The following is a 13,955-nucleotide window of genomic DNA, read 5'->3' as shown; positions in this document are numbered from 1 at the left end:
TAAGAAAGCATAATACTTGCCTCCTTGTCTTTAATAAAATTAAGACTTTCCGTCATAACAACTAGGAAAATCTACATTTCAGGTGCTTTGCAGCAGTTTCAATATCTGCTTACAGTTTCTCATTGCTCATATGGGTGTAATTTCTGATATTTATGTTTCCATGGACATTAATGCTTGATCGGGTCAAAGTGTGTCACTCATAGTTGAAATGTTACTCATAATTGCACTGAAGTTAGGAAAGGGTCACACATAAGTAATCTAAACCTCAGCAGCTATGAAATGTCACGCATAAGCAGTCTGAAACCTTGGCTGCTATGCTTTCCTGTGTGTCTTAAGGTATGCTAATTAGTTCTCCGTCCTAAGAATTTTCTAAACTTGAGAGCTCTGCAGTTCAGTAACGCGCCCACGGTCTGAAGAACTAAAAGAATGGTGTTTCAGTGCAATGAAACGAAAGTGTGTAAACGGCAAGGAATCCATAATATAGTCGAGGGGACTGTATGATGTTTTAAGGGCGTTACGCTGTATCCGCTTGTACCTCGATTTGCAGCAACGCACTAAGTACCAGTAAATCATCATTAGTGCTCTCCTTCCGAATCACGGGGTGCGTGCTTCACAATCTGCACTATTTTATCACCATGTCCGAGGTGGGCGAGGAGTGGACTAAACACACTTTGGTATTGCATACACCTAATATGGCAGCCAAAGAGTTCTTCACAAATTAGAATTCAGTTCTAGTGTTTTAAAGTTTTGTTGACGGACCCGTGGTCACGTGCCGTGTGACGCTCTTTTCGCTTGACACGCGGGGGACGGAGTTCTCTTACACCAGAGCTCGCGCTGTTTGGGGACTACCAGCTTTGTGGTGCCTCAGACTCGTAACATCGAAACGTCCCGGCGCGTCCCCCATTCTCCTACACTCGTCTGCTATACAGCTGCAGGATGGTGAAGCCAAGGTTCAAAGGGAGGAGCACTATCAATACCTCCACGTCCAGCAGCAACCCGGGTAAGCAAGCAGCCATGAAAACAGGACTGTGTGTACCTAAGACAGAGAGGAAGGACTGTTATCAAAACAAACACAGCACAGTCTGTAGACATAAAAGACAGAATGCACAGATGGTTAAATACAGACAAGAACAGACAACCCGTAAATAGGATAGGGCATACATGTTTTGTACATTCAAAGGATTTTAGGTTAGAGGCAAAGAAGGTTATAACCTACAGATAGGCCAACTATTATTTAATATTTTAAAGTCTGTGAATCGCACGTTCACAAATGCCTGTCTTTTAGCGCTTTAACCACGAAGGAAATCGTACCTGGACATATGGAACCAAATAAACCTTCGCCTAATTTATCGATAGGCTGTCACTTTCTCATTCATACGACTGAATGTGTATGGTCAAAATACGTCGTTACTTTTTGCTGACTGCTCCCATATGCTTTCTCAAAACACGCCTAACCCACCTCCTAGCGCCCCCCCTCCCGGAAAAGTGGCCTCTTTCTCCATCTCTTTACTCACAATATAAATGCATGAGTGTGCACTTACTAAGCCCATATATAGTGGAAGTATCTCCCTTGTTTTATGTCCTGCACTCGAGTGCGTCTCTGGGCTACGTACCCACTTCATAACTGCTTGTTGTGAAATAAAATACATATACATTATATAAGACATCTCAGTGAGTAGACATGAATGAGTAATTCACTTAATGACACAGCATCATTTGTAAAAAAAAAAAAAGTTACTATTGCAGCCTATAATAGCCGGAGAAGTCTAATATATTTAAAAAATCTGAATTAACCCACAGACTTCGACAAATGGCGGCTTCAAACCACACAGTATATACTAACTAGGTAACCCCTCTACCTGAATACTCTGGCCAGTGTGCCCAAAGTTTGCAATCGTAGCTAGTTCCTGGCAAACGTTTTCAATTTGGGAATCCTCTTCCTCAAATACTTATTTTGGATAACCTCTTTAGCTCACTAGAGGCACTATAGGGAACTTTTTGCATCACAAACCTCTTATGTACAGTGTCACTTTTATCCGTTGGGCAATGCCATCACGTTCTCTCAATTAAATGTGTGCATGTGAATAATAGTTATGGAAGGTATCTTTTAAAATGACAAGCAACAACACAGGGGTACACATCGCTAAATTAATGAATGATTGAATCCATCTCTGTGTTGTACTGTTCAGTCATAGAAGCCGACACTTGTTTGCACTTAGTAAAAACCTTATTTGATGAAAACACAAGAGGTTCAGCACTATACACTTTCGTATAACAACAGCAACAATCGCTTGATAACAGTACATGTGACACAAAGTGTAAAGATTTTCTTCTTTATTGCTTTTGGATGAAGATTCCTTGTATTTCACATTTCATGTTCACATAGCCATAGCCAACGCGTTTCGTCTCTCGTGGGACTTCTTCAGGGCTCATATGTGTCATGTATACGGTTCTTCTTTAATTAGAAGTTCCTATGATATGGATTCAGCGATGAACAATTCTCTAAGTCACCCAATATTTTGTGACGGTCTGATAGCCAGCGTATTCAGGTCATAGTTTCAGCAAAAGATGTACTTTTTGTTTTGCAAAAGGAAACAAAACATAAACAGTTTTGGAAAAACACCAGCATATAGAAAGCTGTATGTGTTGGATGTGATGGTGCACATCAGCACAATCCTTGCCGCCGTACCAATCTCTTCTAGAGTGACTTCAGTTCCACTAGTTGTTCATCAAAGAATTGTTCATAATTCTGTTTGGTAAATCAACACTTTAAAAAAAATCTGCATTAATCTCTATAGCTATTAGGATATTTAAATGATATTTTATATGAATATGAAGCCAAATCCTCCGTGAAATCCAGCATTTAATTTGCACAATTTTTAGTTTATTTTTTTTCCTTAAAAGTTACGGACGTTTGAATCAATAAAATACATTGATCTTGCTTTCAAGCTACATCCAGGCTCTCCCTTCTTAGCATTTACAGATTCTTAGATGCAGAAAAGCTATAGAAAGGCCAAACATAAATTAACCTTGTTTGGAAAAGCGAAGAACGTTGAAAACATAAATAGTTTGAATAAAGGCAATACTGTGACTGAAACCTCTGCATTTTATGTGATTTCTGTGAAAGGTAGACATTCCCCGACCACAATTTTTATTTTCCTTTGAAAAAGTAATTGCATTAATTGGTCAATTGTTCAACAGGGGTGTGGAATAAAATATCTCCTTGTCCATGGGGGTAGGTTGCTTCATAAATCTGCTTGTCCTATAACAAAATGCACTTGTCCCTTTGGTGCCATGTATTGCGGCGACAAATTGTGGCAGCAATCTCATTACATAAGAGCTCTGATATAGCCTCTCTGACTATGACGGGGCTCATACCACAGTAGTGTTTGATTACTTGCAATTCCCTTATGTTGCAACGTTTCCGCAGATCTACATACTGGGGCTGAAGGTAGTGATAAGCAATAGTTCCAGGGTTAGAATGCCCTTTTGAGTCTGTGCAAACCTACTAACTTGCATGTTTTAAGGGTTTTCAACATCTCTTCTCTAATTTTTCCCATACTGAGAAATGTCGGAAATTTAATACTGACAATGGCAGACGTAAACCTTCTTCCACAGTTGGGGAAAAAAGTGGTTGTTGGGAAAGTAAACTTACAAACCCTCAGATTTTCGCATGAGTAAATCTAGACTTGCATATTTGCTCATGCTAAAATGCAGTTCACAAATATTTTCTAGGGGTACTATTTCTTGTCCTACTGTAAATTCTTGGGAATTCACGAAAGCCGTATAGCTGCACTTAATGCAAGGACATATACCATGAGTGCACTTTTGAGACTTTATTCAATAATTGGGCCCCTAATTTGGTCTGGTATTGACCATGACCTTTCGCGTTTATTAAAATTCTGTCTCTCTGTATTGTCTGGATTCGCTGTGAGTGACAGCATTCTGCTCTTTCACGAGGAGCATATTGGCACACAAAGTAGTTTTGTTCAGTGCCGGTAATTACTGTGGCAGAGTGTGCTTTTTGAGACCAGAAACAATTTTTGCTTTTACCAATGTCTGTTATAATGGTGAGGGCCCGACAGCTCCAACACCAATAAGGTTTTACAAAAATGGTTACACTGATTTACCATTATGAATTTTTTGGGAAAATACCTGCATGCATCAACACATGTTACTAATTGATGCTGCAAAGAAATGGTACCAGAAATTTTACAGTAGTTTAGCGAAATGTTTTTTTTCTTGCTTTCATTTTTTTATGAACATTTTATTTTGAAAGCAAAGACTCATCAATGTTGCTTTCAAGCTTCTGCAAATATTTGCATCAAATCAGAGAGCATTCTGGGAGCATTATACATAGCCTCATCTTGCTAAACTTTGAAAACGTGTGTACACATTTTTATACGGGAACTACTGTCAGTAGTGCAGTCAGAGCTTACAACATTTACTTAGAGCGCTCACCCTAATAATAAAGGCTTTCAATTAATGAACCATAAATACAAGTTTAAACGGCATTAACATGTGGACAAAAATATGACCCTAACTGCAGGCAGTGTCCTTCCCTGATCCATAATGTGGTACTGCAAACTGACAGCCAAAGGGTTTGTGCTGCATGGGGTTGGGCCTACTTGTCCCAAGGACAAAATACACATGAAAACTTGTTGCCCTTGACCCCAAACAATATGTCCTGGGAAACGGGCTATAGGAATTCCACATCCCTGGTTCACAAGAATTTTTGTGACCTATAATTTTGTTCTGTACTGTTGTTTGAATTTTCCCATGGTCTGCTGTCTGACCTTTTAGATTATTCTCTCTACAGTATAATTTACATATTCTGTTCCGGAAGTTTCATACCTGAACATGGGGTCTGTCTGATTTCTACATAGTTGTATTATTGTAACTTTCTTTGATGTAGTCGTCTTTCTGCAACAGCATGAATCCAAAATATGTCTTTTACTATCATTCCATCTGCATGCTGTTTAAATTATTCTGTGTACCCCAGCACTTCTTGCAGGAGATGAGGGGGTACAGGATAGCATCACCAAGGTCTCTCAAGGGACAAACTTGTTTATAACAAGACCGGCCTTAACAGCCTGCTGAATTTGTGGCATGGCAAGCAAGCAAATATGAATTAAGACCTCTGTTGCAGTCTTCTCTCTGTTGTATTCTACATATTTTGTTTGGTAGTCATTCCATATCATCTTTGGCCCTGGGTTTCATATCCTTTTTCTCAAAGACAAACCATAAAATTATAGCTTAATAAGAGGCCTCCTCTCAGACATCGGGCAACATCATGTCCTGTTGGGTATTTAAAAAAAAAAAAGTGACATTTTCAACATGTATATCACGCCTCTCCCAACCCATCTGAACACATGAAGTCCTTCCTACATAGTTGAAATTCAGCTGTATTGTAAAGTGATCATTCAGGAGCAGTTTTTTCCTAACCTCGCTTCCTAACAACTGATTGAGGCATGGATGACCCAAAGCTTCAAGAAAGTTAGTAGATGTTCAACAAAGTTCTACTTTAGAGACCATAACCACACAGCCAAGGATTTATATTAACCAACTGTCCGTATGTATACAGTGAATATCACTCTAGAAATCCATGCAGGTAACCTGGGCATCCTGTTCGGTGACACCTTCCCCTTCAATCTCACCAGACTGACAACATAGTAAATAGTTGCTGTGTTAGTGCTTTTTAGGTCTCGACTAGCGAAGACTGCGCTTGCGCAGTCTCGCTGTAGAGATTTAATGTTTTCCAGTAGTGGGGCTTGAACCCGCCCCTCTTCTCCATTGGCTGGCCTCTTAAATGCTGGTCAGCCATTGGAGAAGAGCTTTGTCTGTCAATTCAAGCCCCGTCTTTTTCGGCTTCGGGGGTGTGTTTTTTCGCTTCTTTCTCCTTTTTTAAGCCCCGTCCCATTTACACTGGTGGGCGTGTTTTTTTAATTTTTTTTACAGGGACGTTCTCGTGTTTATTCGTGTCTCTTGCTGGGTCGGGGAAGGACTCTTCCCCGACCCACAGCTGACTGACAATCAATGTGGCCTCACCCCGAGAATCGAGAGAGAAGTCCCTCAGACACCGCCGCACAGATTCATTCCAGGATTCGGTACGTGATTACTGCTGCCTAGCTCTGATTAGCTGAACTCCGTAGGCCGCCACAGCTTCTTTCTAAGTCACCGCCGTGAGTAATCAGGCCGTAGCTCTCCTTGCTGGTCGCCTGTTTGGCGACATATATCGCAGTTTCCTGGGGGCTTGTCTCCAGCCGCTGTGTACTATGGAATTTGGGTGTCCCCTACTCACTATCGGTCTCTATGGGCTTAAGGTGCCGGTTGGTTTGGGTCCCCGCACACAATTTCAGCGGCCGCCGTCCAGGCAGACGGCTGCGTCTCTCTTATTACCTATATTGCCGCCCAGTGCTTTTTATGTGTTTATGCTGTTCCCGGCCACCCCGCCCACCAACGGCGACTCACCGAGGCCACTGTCGTCGAAGTCGGTTCACCCTCTGAGATCCGCAGAACTCCGTAGGCCGCCCCAGCTTCTTTCTTGAAGCCGGTCTCGCTGCTGCGCTGGCCTCTCCCCTGCCGCTCCCGACAAAGGGGTTGTTGCCGTCGGGTGCACTGCACGGACACCTTTCGCGGAGAGCGCCCCCGGCACCGCCTCCTCGTCTGTCGATGTCAGGACACTTGGAGGCTCGATGATTTCTGCGCCTCAGAGCTCTCCTCCGACACTGCCACCAGGCTCAATGTCCGCACCCCGCCACCATTTTGGGTCGCTGGAGTCGCTCCCGGCTTTGTCGTTTACAGACACTCCTCACAGGGTATTAGTCTTCTTTTTCGCCCTTCCGCTGCAATCGCTATACACTAGGGGACATCAGGCCTCCTTCTTGGTTAATTAAGGGGATCACAAAGGCAGGATTAGTGCCAAGATTAGTTCGGGGCTTTTAGATTGGCGGATTAACACGTTGCGCACATTTTAATTTTTTTTCAAGTAGTAGGTACTGTTTCTCTTTCAGCTGTCGGTTCCTCCTCTTACTTTATAGTACAGGAGACAACAGTCTTCCATTTCAGCCTAAGGCAACTCAAGGTGGCACAAACTGATCAAGAATGGCTGTTAGTTAACAAAACTCATAGAACCTGCTTTGAGGAAATTTAAAAACATTATTTTAGTAAGATTTGGGCTCATGTTTAAATATGTTTTGAAAGTGCAAAAGTGTATTTTGTTATTTGCTAAATCACTTTTACTAGTCAGGAAAGCTTTTCCGACTTGTCAAAGGGGTAATGCTTCTTATTTCAAGTCTCAAAAAAAGGGGTGTTTAAAAGTGCCGCCCTCCTACCTCACAAAAGTGCTGTGGTGCAGACACTCGGAGAAAAAACTGCACTCCACTCCAGGAGCACGCACATTTCTCTCTAGGTAGATGGACCCTCAGCTCCGTGGTTAGCTGCTTCTGCTTCGTCTTAGACGTTCACACATCCTGCAGGGTTTCTGTACTCCTTCCCTCTCAGCAGGCAAGTTAGCTTCTAGGTTAAAGAACAGTAGATGTTTCAGCACAAATGGCTAATATGCTGCATTGCTAAATACATATAAGGTCCAAAAGGCGAGACCGATGCATTACAAATGCTTGTTCAGAAAGTTACCTGTCACACAATTTAGTCCAAAACACAAGCAAAGTAAAGTTGTTTGGAGCACCAATGGTCGCTGGGCTACTGAAATAAATTGTTAATCTGTTAAGCAAAATCCAGTTGTATACTCTATTATTGGTCAAATGTTTCAAGTAGGTAAAAAAAAAAACTTTAAATTTACTCTTTTTTTTGTTTTGACTGTAATACCGTTGGACATTTTTATTTCAAAAAGTGGCCAAACTAGTGATTCACTGGTATATGTAGCTCATACATTTTTAAATTGCAAATATTTTAAAGCAAATTTCTTAACAAAGATGTATGTTCAATTGCCGAGAGATGTGATAAAGAGTGATCTCATATAAAATAAGGCTAAAAACATGAACTTATTTTGGCAACAGTTTTACATAATCCCTTTATTATTGGATGGAGAACATGGAAACGAGGGCAGAATATTCAGCAGAGAGGTTCAGTCAGGCCTGCAGGTCTAGTGACTTAAATAATCTACTCGACCTATTTGTAATGCTCTCGACCCATGAACTGGTTTCAAATGATGTGATCATGGGCAAATAATTTAATTCATTGAGCTGCCATTTTCTTCATTATGACATATGAGAGCACCTACAAATGTGCGAATTCAGCATGCTCTTTTGTTTGATTTAATAGACTAAACTTCATTTCCATATATAATATAAATCTAGCCACATATAGACTAAACATGACCCCTGACTTGCCTCTTAGTTCATTAACAGCCTTTTCATCAGGGCAGGGGCAGGAATGTTTCTCAAATCATGTTTGAAAACTATCACTTTGAATAAATACATAACTAAAGCAAAAAGTGGTAGCACACTGTCATTTGTAATCCGCATATTTTACATTGAAATGGCCACAAACATTCCCACTGACATTCAGCTTTACTGATAAAACTATATAGTGTACAAACAATGGAAATAAAGTTTCTTCGACTATGTGTCGCTTGCACATCACAAAGTAAAGTGTTCTGGTTTGTTTTGCTCCCATTTATCTCTGTTTGCGTCACACTTATTAATTACAAAAAATGTGCTTTTGTAATTTACAGGCTATTTGTTTTAAATGTTGTGTGTTAGAGAAAAATAACTGACATCTTCAGACAGCTCACTTGACAAAAACCACTAACTCTAATAAGAGAGAGAAAGATAAACCTAATTTTCCAAGCAGCAATTAGTTAAAAGACAAACTGACATTTGACCTCCTTTCTTGAACAGATAGCAAATGTGTCAAGATAAAAACAAGATTTAATGGCATCTTTATTAACTAAATTTACAAATGGCTCTCGGTTTTGACTACCTCCTTGCAGTCTTATTTCACACATAAGGACCCGTTAGCACGAAAGCTTCTCAAAGTATACGTGAAAGCCAATAATGGTGTCACTGTGCCAGCAGCAATAAGGAGCAAGTCACGTTATTGCTCAAACCCAACAACGAATGCCTACTATTTCGCATATTGTGTAAGGTAAATGTTAAATCTGGATACACAGGTTTATAAGCAGGGGGCACAATACAAGCAGTTTGAAACTAAATGTCAGAGTTGTATGGGGAAGGAGGATTGGCACTAGAGTAGCCTCATTTTTTTTATAGGATGGTAATATTTTATCAAGAAACATGAGCATAGCTAAGGATAGAGTCAAAATGGGTAGAATTATGTTAGAGAACTTGAAACCAAAAAGAGGTACTTGACACGGACTATCACTTGTGATATTTGAATTGCAATGGTCTCCTGGCTTGTAGGGAATAAAGTTTGCACGGCATAAATCTATACTTTCTTTACACACTGATAACTTCTTTATCTATATGAGCAGCTTACAGAACGTTATCCCACTGCTTATGAAAGCAGTGGAAAGATTTGGAATGGAGCAAGTGCTGAAGGTGACTTGGGATAAATCCTTTACATTTTTTATGGTAGATCGAAGAAAAAGGGAATGTTTATTGCGAATGCCGATGAAGTGAAATAATAGGTACCTAGGGAACAAATTTACCTCAATAAATGTGTCTAAACCCACATTCCTCGTTGACTATTCCGTTGCATTATTCACATTTTTCTTCCGTTCACTATAGCAAAGGGCAGTGGGTCAGTCTAATTCAGCCATTGGTTAACTTTGCTGTGAGTGACCGCATTCTTCTTTTTCACAAGGAGCACATCCACACACAAAGTAGTTCCCTTTAGTACTAGGGCCTGCTATGACAAAGTGTGCTGTTCGAGACCTAAACTATAATCTTAGGTTTTTGTTATATTAGTGAGGGCTTCTGGGCAGCGTCCCTAACAATAAAGTTTGGTAAAAACCATGTCAAAACAAACGCACATTGACACAGCCGAAAAAGGCTAGCAACCTATGCCAGACCTATTGGCTTTAACAATGTTTTTTCATTTTCATGTGTCTTATTATCTTGCCAAAATTGGTTTTATACTGATTCACGATTATTAATATTTTTTGGGAAGCACTTGCATGCAGCAAACATGTTTTACTAAATGATTCTTCAAAAATGTGCCCAGTATTTTAGCAAAATATTTTTCTTTCAAGTTACATATTTGTACGTAGATATTTTTATTTGAAAGCAGTCATCAGTCTTGCTTCCAAGCTTCTGCTAGTATTCCCATCTTATCAGAGAGCATTCTGGGAGAATTATATGTAGCTTCATATTGTTAAACTTTACAAACTTCTATACACCTTTTTACACTGGAACCACTGTCAGTAATGCTAGCCGAGCTCGCACCATTTACTCAGATCACTCACACTAATAATAAAAGATTTGCATTAATGAACCATATATACAAGTTCAAACAGCATGCACATATGGATACAAATCTTTCTTTAGCTGCAGGCAATGTTTTTTTTTTTTTTTTGCAGATCAATTGATGTGGTTCTTTGAATTAGCAGCGAAAGGGTTTTACTCTTGACCCTAAACAATAAGTCCTGGATGTCAGAGGATCAGAATTCCACACCCTGGTCTCTGCCCATCTCTTTTTGCAGCACTGCTTTGCTGTACCGACTGCTCTTTCCTGTAGGAGGAATACTATTCCTAAGTGGATTCTGAAATGGGCACCTAAATAGAGCTGATCCTTTAAGGTGTAAGGTGACATTTTGTGCAGACCATGCATGGATTGACAATATATCATTATTTTGTATCCCTTTATCACTGCCTCTTGTGAGGGTGCTGTCAGCAGGTACTCCTCGAGATATCGGAAAACTACCAGGCCTTGAAGATATGGAAGAGAGACCATAGGCGGCACTATTTTTGTGAAAAAGCCTGAGGCAGATCTGATGACAGATGGCAAGACCTGGTTTTGATAATGTTTGCCCTAAGATGCCAAATATCAGAAACATCTGATTAAAGGGTGCATCAGAATATGAAAATAAGTGTACATCAGATCCAGAGTAGTTAGGCATCGGGTATCAGAGGAACAATCTTCTGCAATGTCTCCATCTTGAATTGGATTATTTTTGTTCACTTTTTTGAGTTTCTCAGGTTTATGACCAATCTGATTTCTCAGATCGCCTCTGCAACAAGGAACATCCTTGAATAAGTCCCCTTGTTCTCATGATTCTCGGGGACCCAAATTATAGCTTCTTTCATGATTTCATACCTTTCAACTTAACATGATCTTGAGGGATTTGAGTAAGATTGGTCCCAGTTGCAGCTGGAGCAGTCGAGAATTCAACGCATTAGCCTGCTTTTAATGCTGCTAGTAGTCAAGAATCTGAAGAAGATTTTTCCCATTCTTGAAGAAAATGTAGTATCCTCTCTCTCAATCAGCAACTGGAGGCCAGTTTCGGCATAGTCTGAAACACTGAAAGTCCTTAGGAGTGACTTATTCTTTTTAACCAAATGATTCTCGAAATTCTTTCCTTATTGCTTCCAGGAAAAGGAATTGGCTAGTTTTCTCAAGTTGTATGAATGATGATTTTGGCATATTTTGACTGGTTGAATAAGTAGTGTGGGACTCTGAAAATGGAAGAATGTTTGTTTCTTCTCTTTAACTATTTTATGATGTTACTCTTCTAATTCGTCTCCGAAGAGCTTGGTACCTTCAAAAGGGAGGCATAAGGCAACGTTCTTTTGTGCAGAGTTAGTATACTAATCGCTGAGAAAAATGGCTCATCTGGCCTCTATAATTGCTCCCTCAGATAGTGCGACCATTCTAATAACATTAAGAAATGTCTGAAAGAAACACTGCTTGTTTTTCAAGAGGCTGTAGACGTTCTGTACATTTTATTCTTTATTGAATAGCTTTGAAAAGTTCTGTGAACTCAGAAATCAAGCTCTGGCTAGTATATATTCAATAGTTTCCTACCTACATAACGAGATTGGATTCAGCATAAGCATTCTTTAGAGCATAGTCTAACCTCTTATTCATAGGTCTTCCAATATGTTATCTTCTGCAATAGAGGCTCTCCCAATCAAGCTTGTCACCAGGAAATCAATAGTTATTGATTTCTTGAATTTTGTTATCCATTTCCTCAGATGAATATAATTTTGACATGAAGCTAGGAACCCCAGTCTTGTCTGGATGCTTTCATTCTTGAAGACCATTTAAAACATGTTGATCGAGTGGGGGAAAAAAAGGAGCACTACGCTTCACCAACTGGCGTAAAACTGGTTCAGCGTATGTGAAAGGATTTTCTTTCAATAGAAATCATATTAACCTGTATCCTTATTTGAATTTCAGGCAAAAGTTCTGGATTGGATTTTACTGAGGTCAAAGTTTCTCATAAAATTATCCGAACTTTGTTCTCTAAGTCTTCATCAGTCTTCTCCATAGTATGTCTCTTGGACCATTTTCTAGGAGGTGTAGAGGATCTTGAATGTAAATAAGAGCATTCAGAGCTAGAAGTTTCTTGATGCTTAGTTTTCCTGGTGTATTTCTCCATTTTAATCTAGTAACAAAGTTGTATGACAAATGGCAGCAACAAAAACACAAGCTTACCTGTTCAGCACTTGTCTGAAATAACGCTGAAACAGAAAGTGACTAATGCACATGTGCCGAGATCGGCACTGTTCTCTCACGTAAGCGCTAAATTAACCAAGAGATACCAGGATTTATTACCTCTCATGGCCTTTCCAAAAGATGCCTATTGCAGAGAGAAAATAGGTTCATTCAAAGCCACTATTCTTCTGCATAACAAAGTTAAAGAAACATACTCGCCTTGCTTGCCATAGGCGACAGCCCGAGTTAGCAGACCTCCTCTCCAGAGCATTCATGGATATCAACAGCTTCCACCAGTCTCCATTACAGGCTGTGCTGCATAATTCCCCTGTGCCAAGCACCGTCAAATTATTATACTGCAAGCCCATTAGAGATGCAAGCCCGGCAGGGACTTCTTCCTAGTCTCTATCATGAGACAGGAAAAAAAAATCAGCAGTTGTGGATAGTCAAGCCTTTAATTGATGTCCACATAGGTGGGCAAGTTCTATGCCTGAGCACTCCTGATTTAAATTTTTTCAAATAGATTTTTTTCCCCCTATCATGAGGTGGGATCTACTGTAATGGTATGGGCTGGGACGAGCATGAAGGAAGCATGGAAAATATGTATTGAGTTTCTGGTAGTCTAATGGGTGGCCGAAATGGTTCTAACCAAGTTTTAGCTCCAGCAGTACCAAGTATGTTTTTAGGTCTTGCCTACGCAACGCGCAACCGCTGCTTAGGAGATGACCTCTTGGAATCGCTCAGGACTTTTTGGGGAAACTCGTGTATGTACTGCACTGTTCCCAATGAGCCCTCGTGCATGTGTGGCGCTTACCTTGCGGTAGCGAGCAGCGGCGCCATCTGTTTGTAATTATCATGCCTGCTGCTGCTCGCTTCCGTATGGTAAACACTGCTTGTTGCTTTAACTTTCGCGGCCGCGGGGCTGCACTTGTTTCCTTTGCAGAGTTCCCTGTTTTCGAGAGCTTCAAAGTCAGCAGCTCTCACGGTTTCCTGCTTGTCACTTGCCCGTCTCAGCTTGCAGTTCTCTTAATCTTCCCGGTGCCATCCCCCACATGACCACCTCCCACCGTTGCGGCTTGTGTTTGGTTTTTACTTTTACTTTAACCAGCACCGTTTCCTGCTCGTCAACCCTCGGACTTGGTCAGACCTGGCACGGCACGCAGCTTCCTTACTTTCGCTGCTTCTATACAAAATTGAGGACTGTATGCTTTGCTGGCAAGAAACCTCTGGGATATAAGAATGCTCTCAAACCACCAACACAGCCATTAGTAGCTCTGCATGGATAGACCCTTCCAGCTTCCCAAACCCCGTTCAGCACACAGCTAATCATCATAATGCACTTTTTAAAATGAATTCAGTTTATATAGATGGGCACC

At 40.6% G+C, this 13,955-nt stretch overlaps 1 protein-coding gene across 1 annotated transcript in view; it reads left to right on the top strand.

Moving 5' to 3' along the window:
- The first annotated feature begins 774 nt into the window (after positions 1-774).
- Positions 775-13,955, top strand: part of GNL2 (G protein nucleolar 2) — a 147,467-nt gene continuing 134,286 nt past the window's right edge. The window contains exon 1 of the mRNA XM_085647901.1: positions 775-1,000. Coding sequence (XP_085504027.1) covers positions 937-1,000 — 64 coding nt within the window. The 5' untranslated portion in view covers positions 775-936. The remainder of the gene's footprint in view (positions 1,001-13,955) is intronic.

This window comes from Triturus cristatus, chromosome 3_2, assembly GCF_964204655.1.
Source record: "Triturus cristatus chromosome 3_2, aTriCri1.1, whole genome shotgun sequence".
Taxonomy (NCBI): domain Eukaryota; kingdom Metazoa; phylum Chordata; class Amphibia; order Caudata; family Salamandridae; genus Triturus; species Triturus cristatus.
Note: the sequence above shows the minus strand (reverse complement) of the source record. Positions and strands in the feature narration are given on the sequence as shown.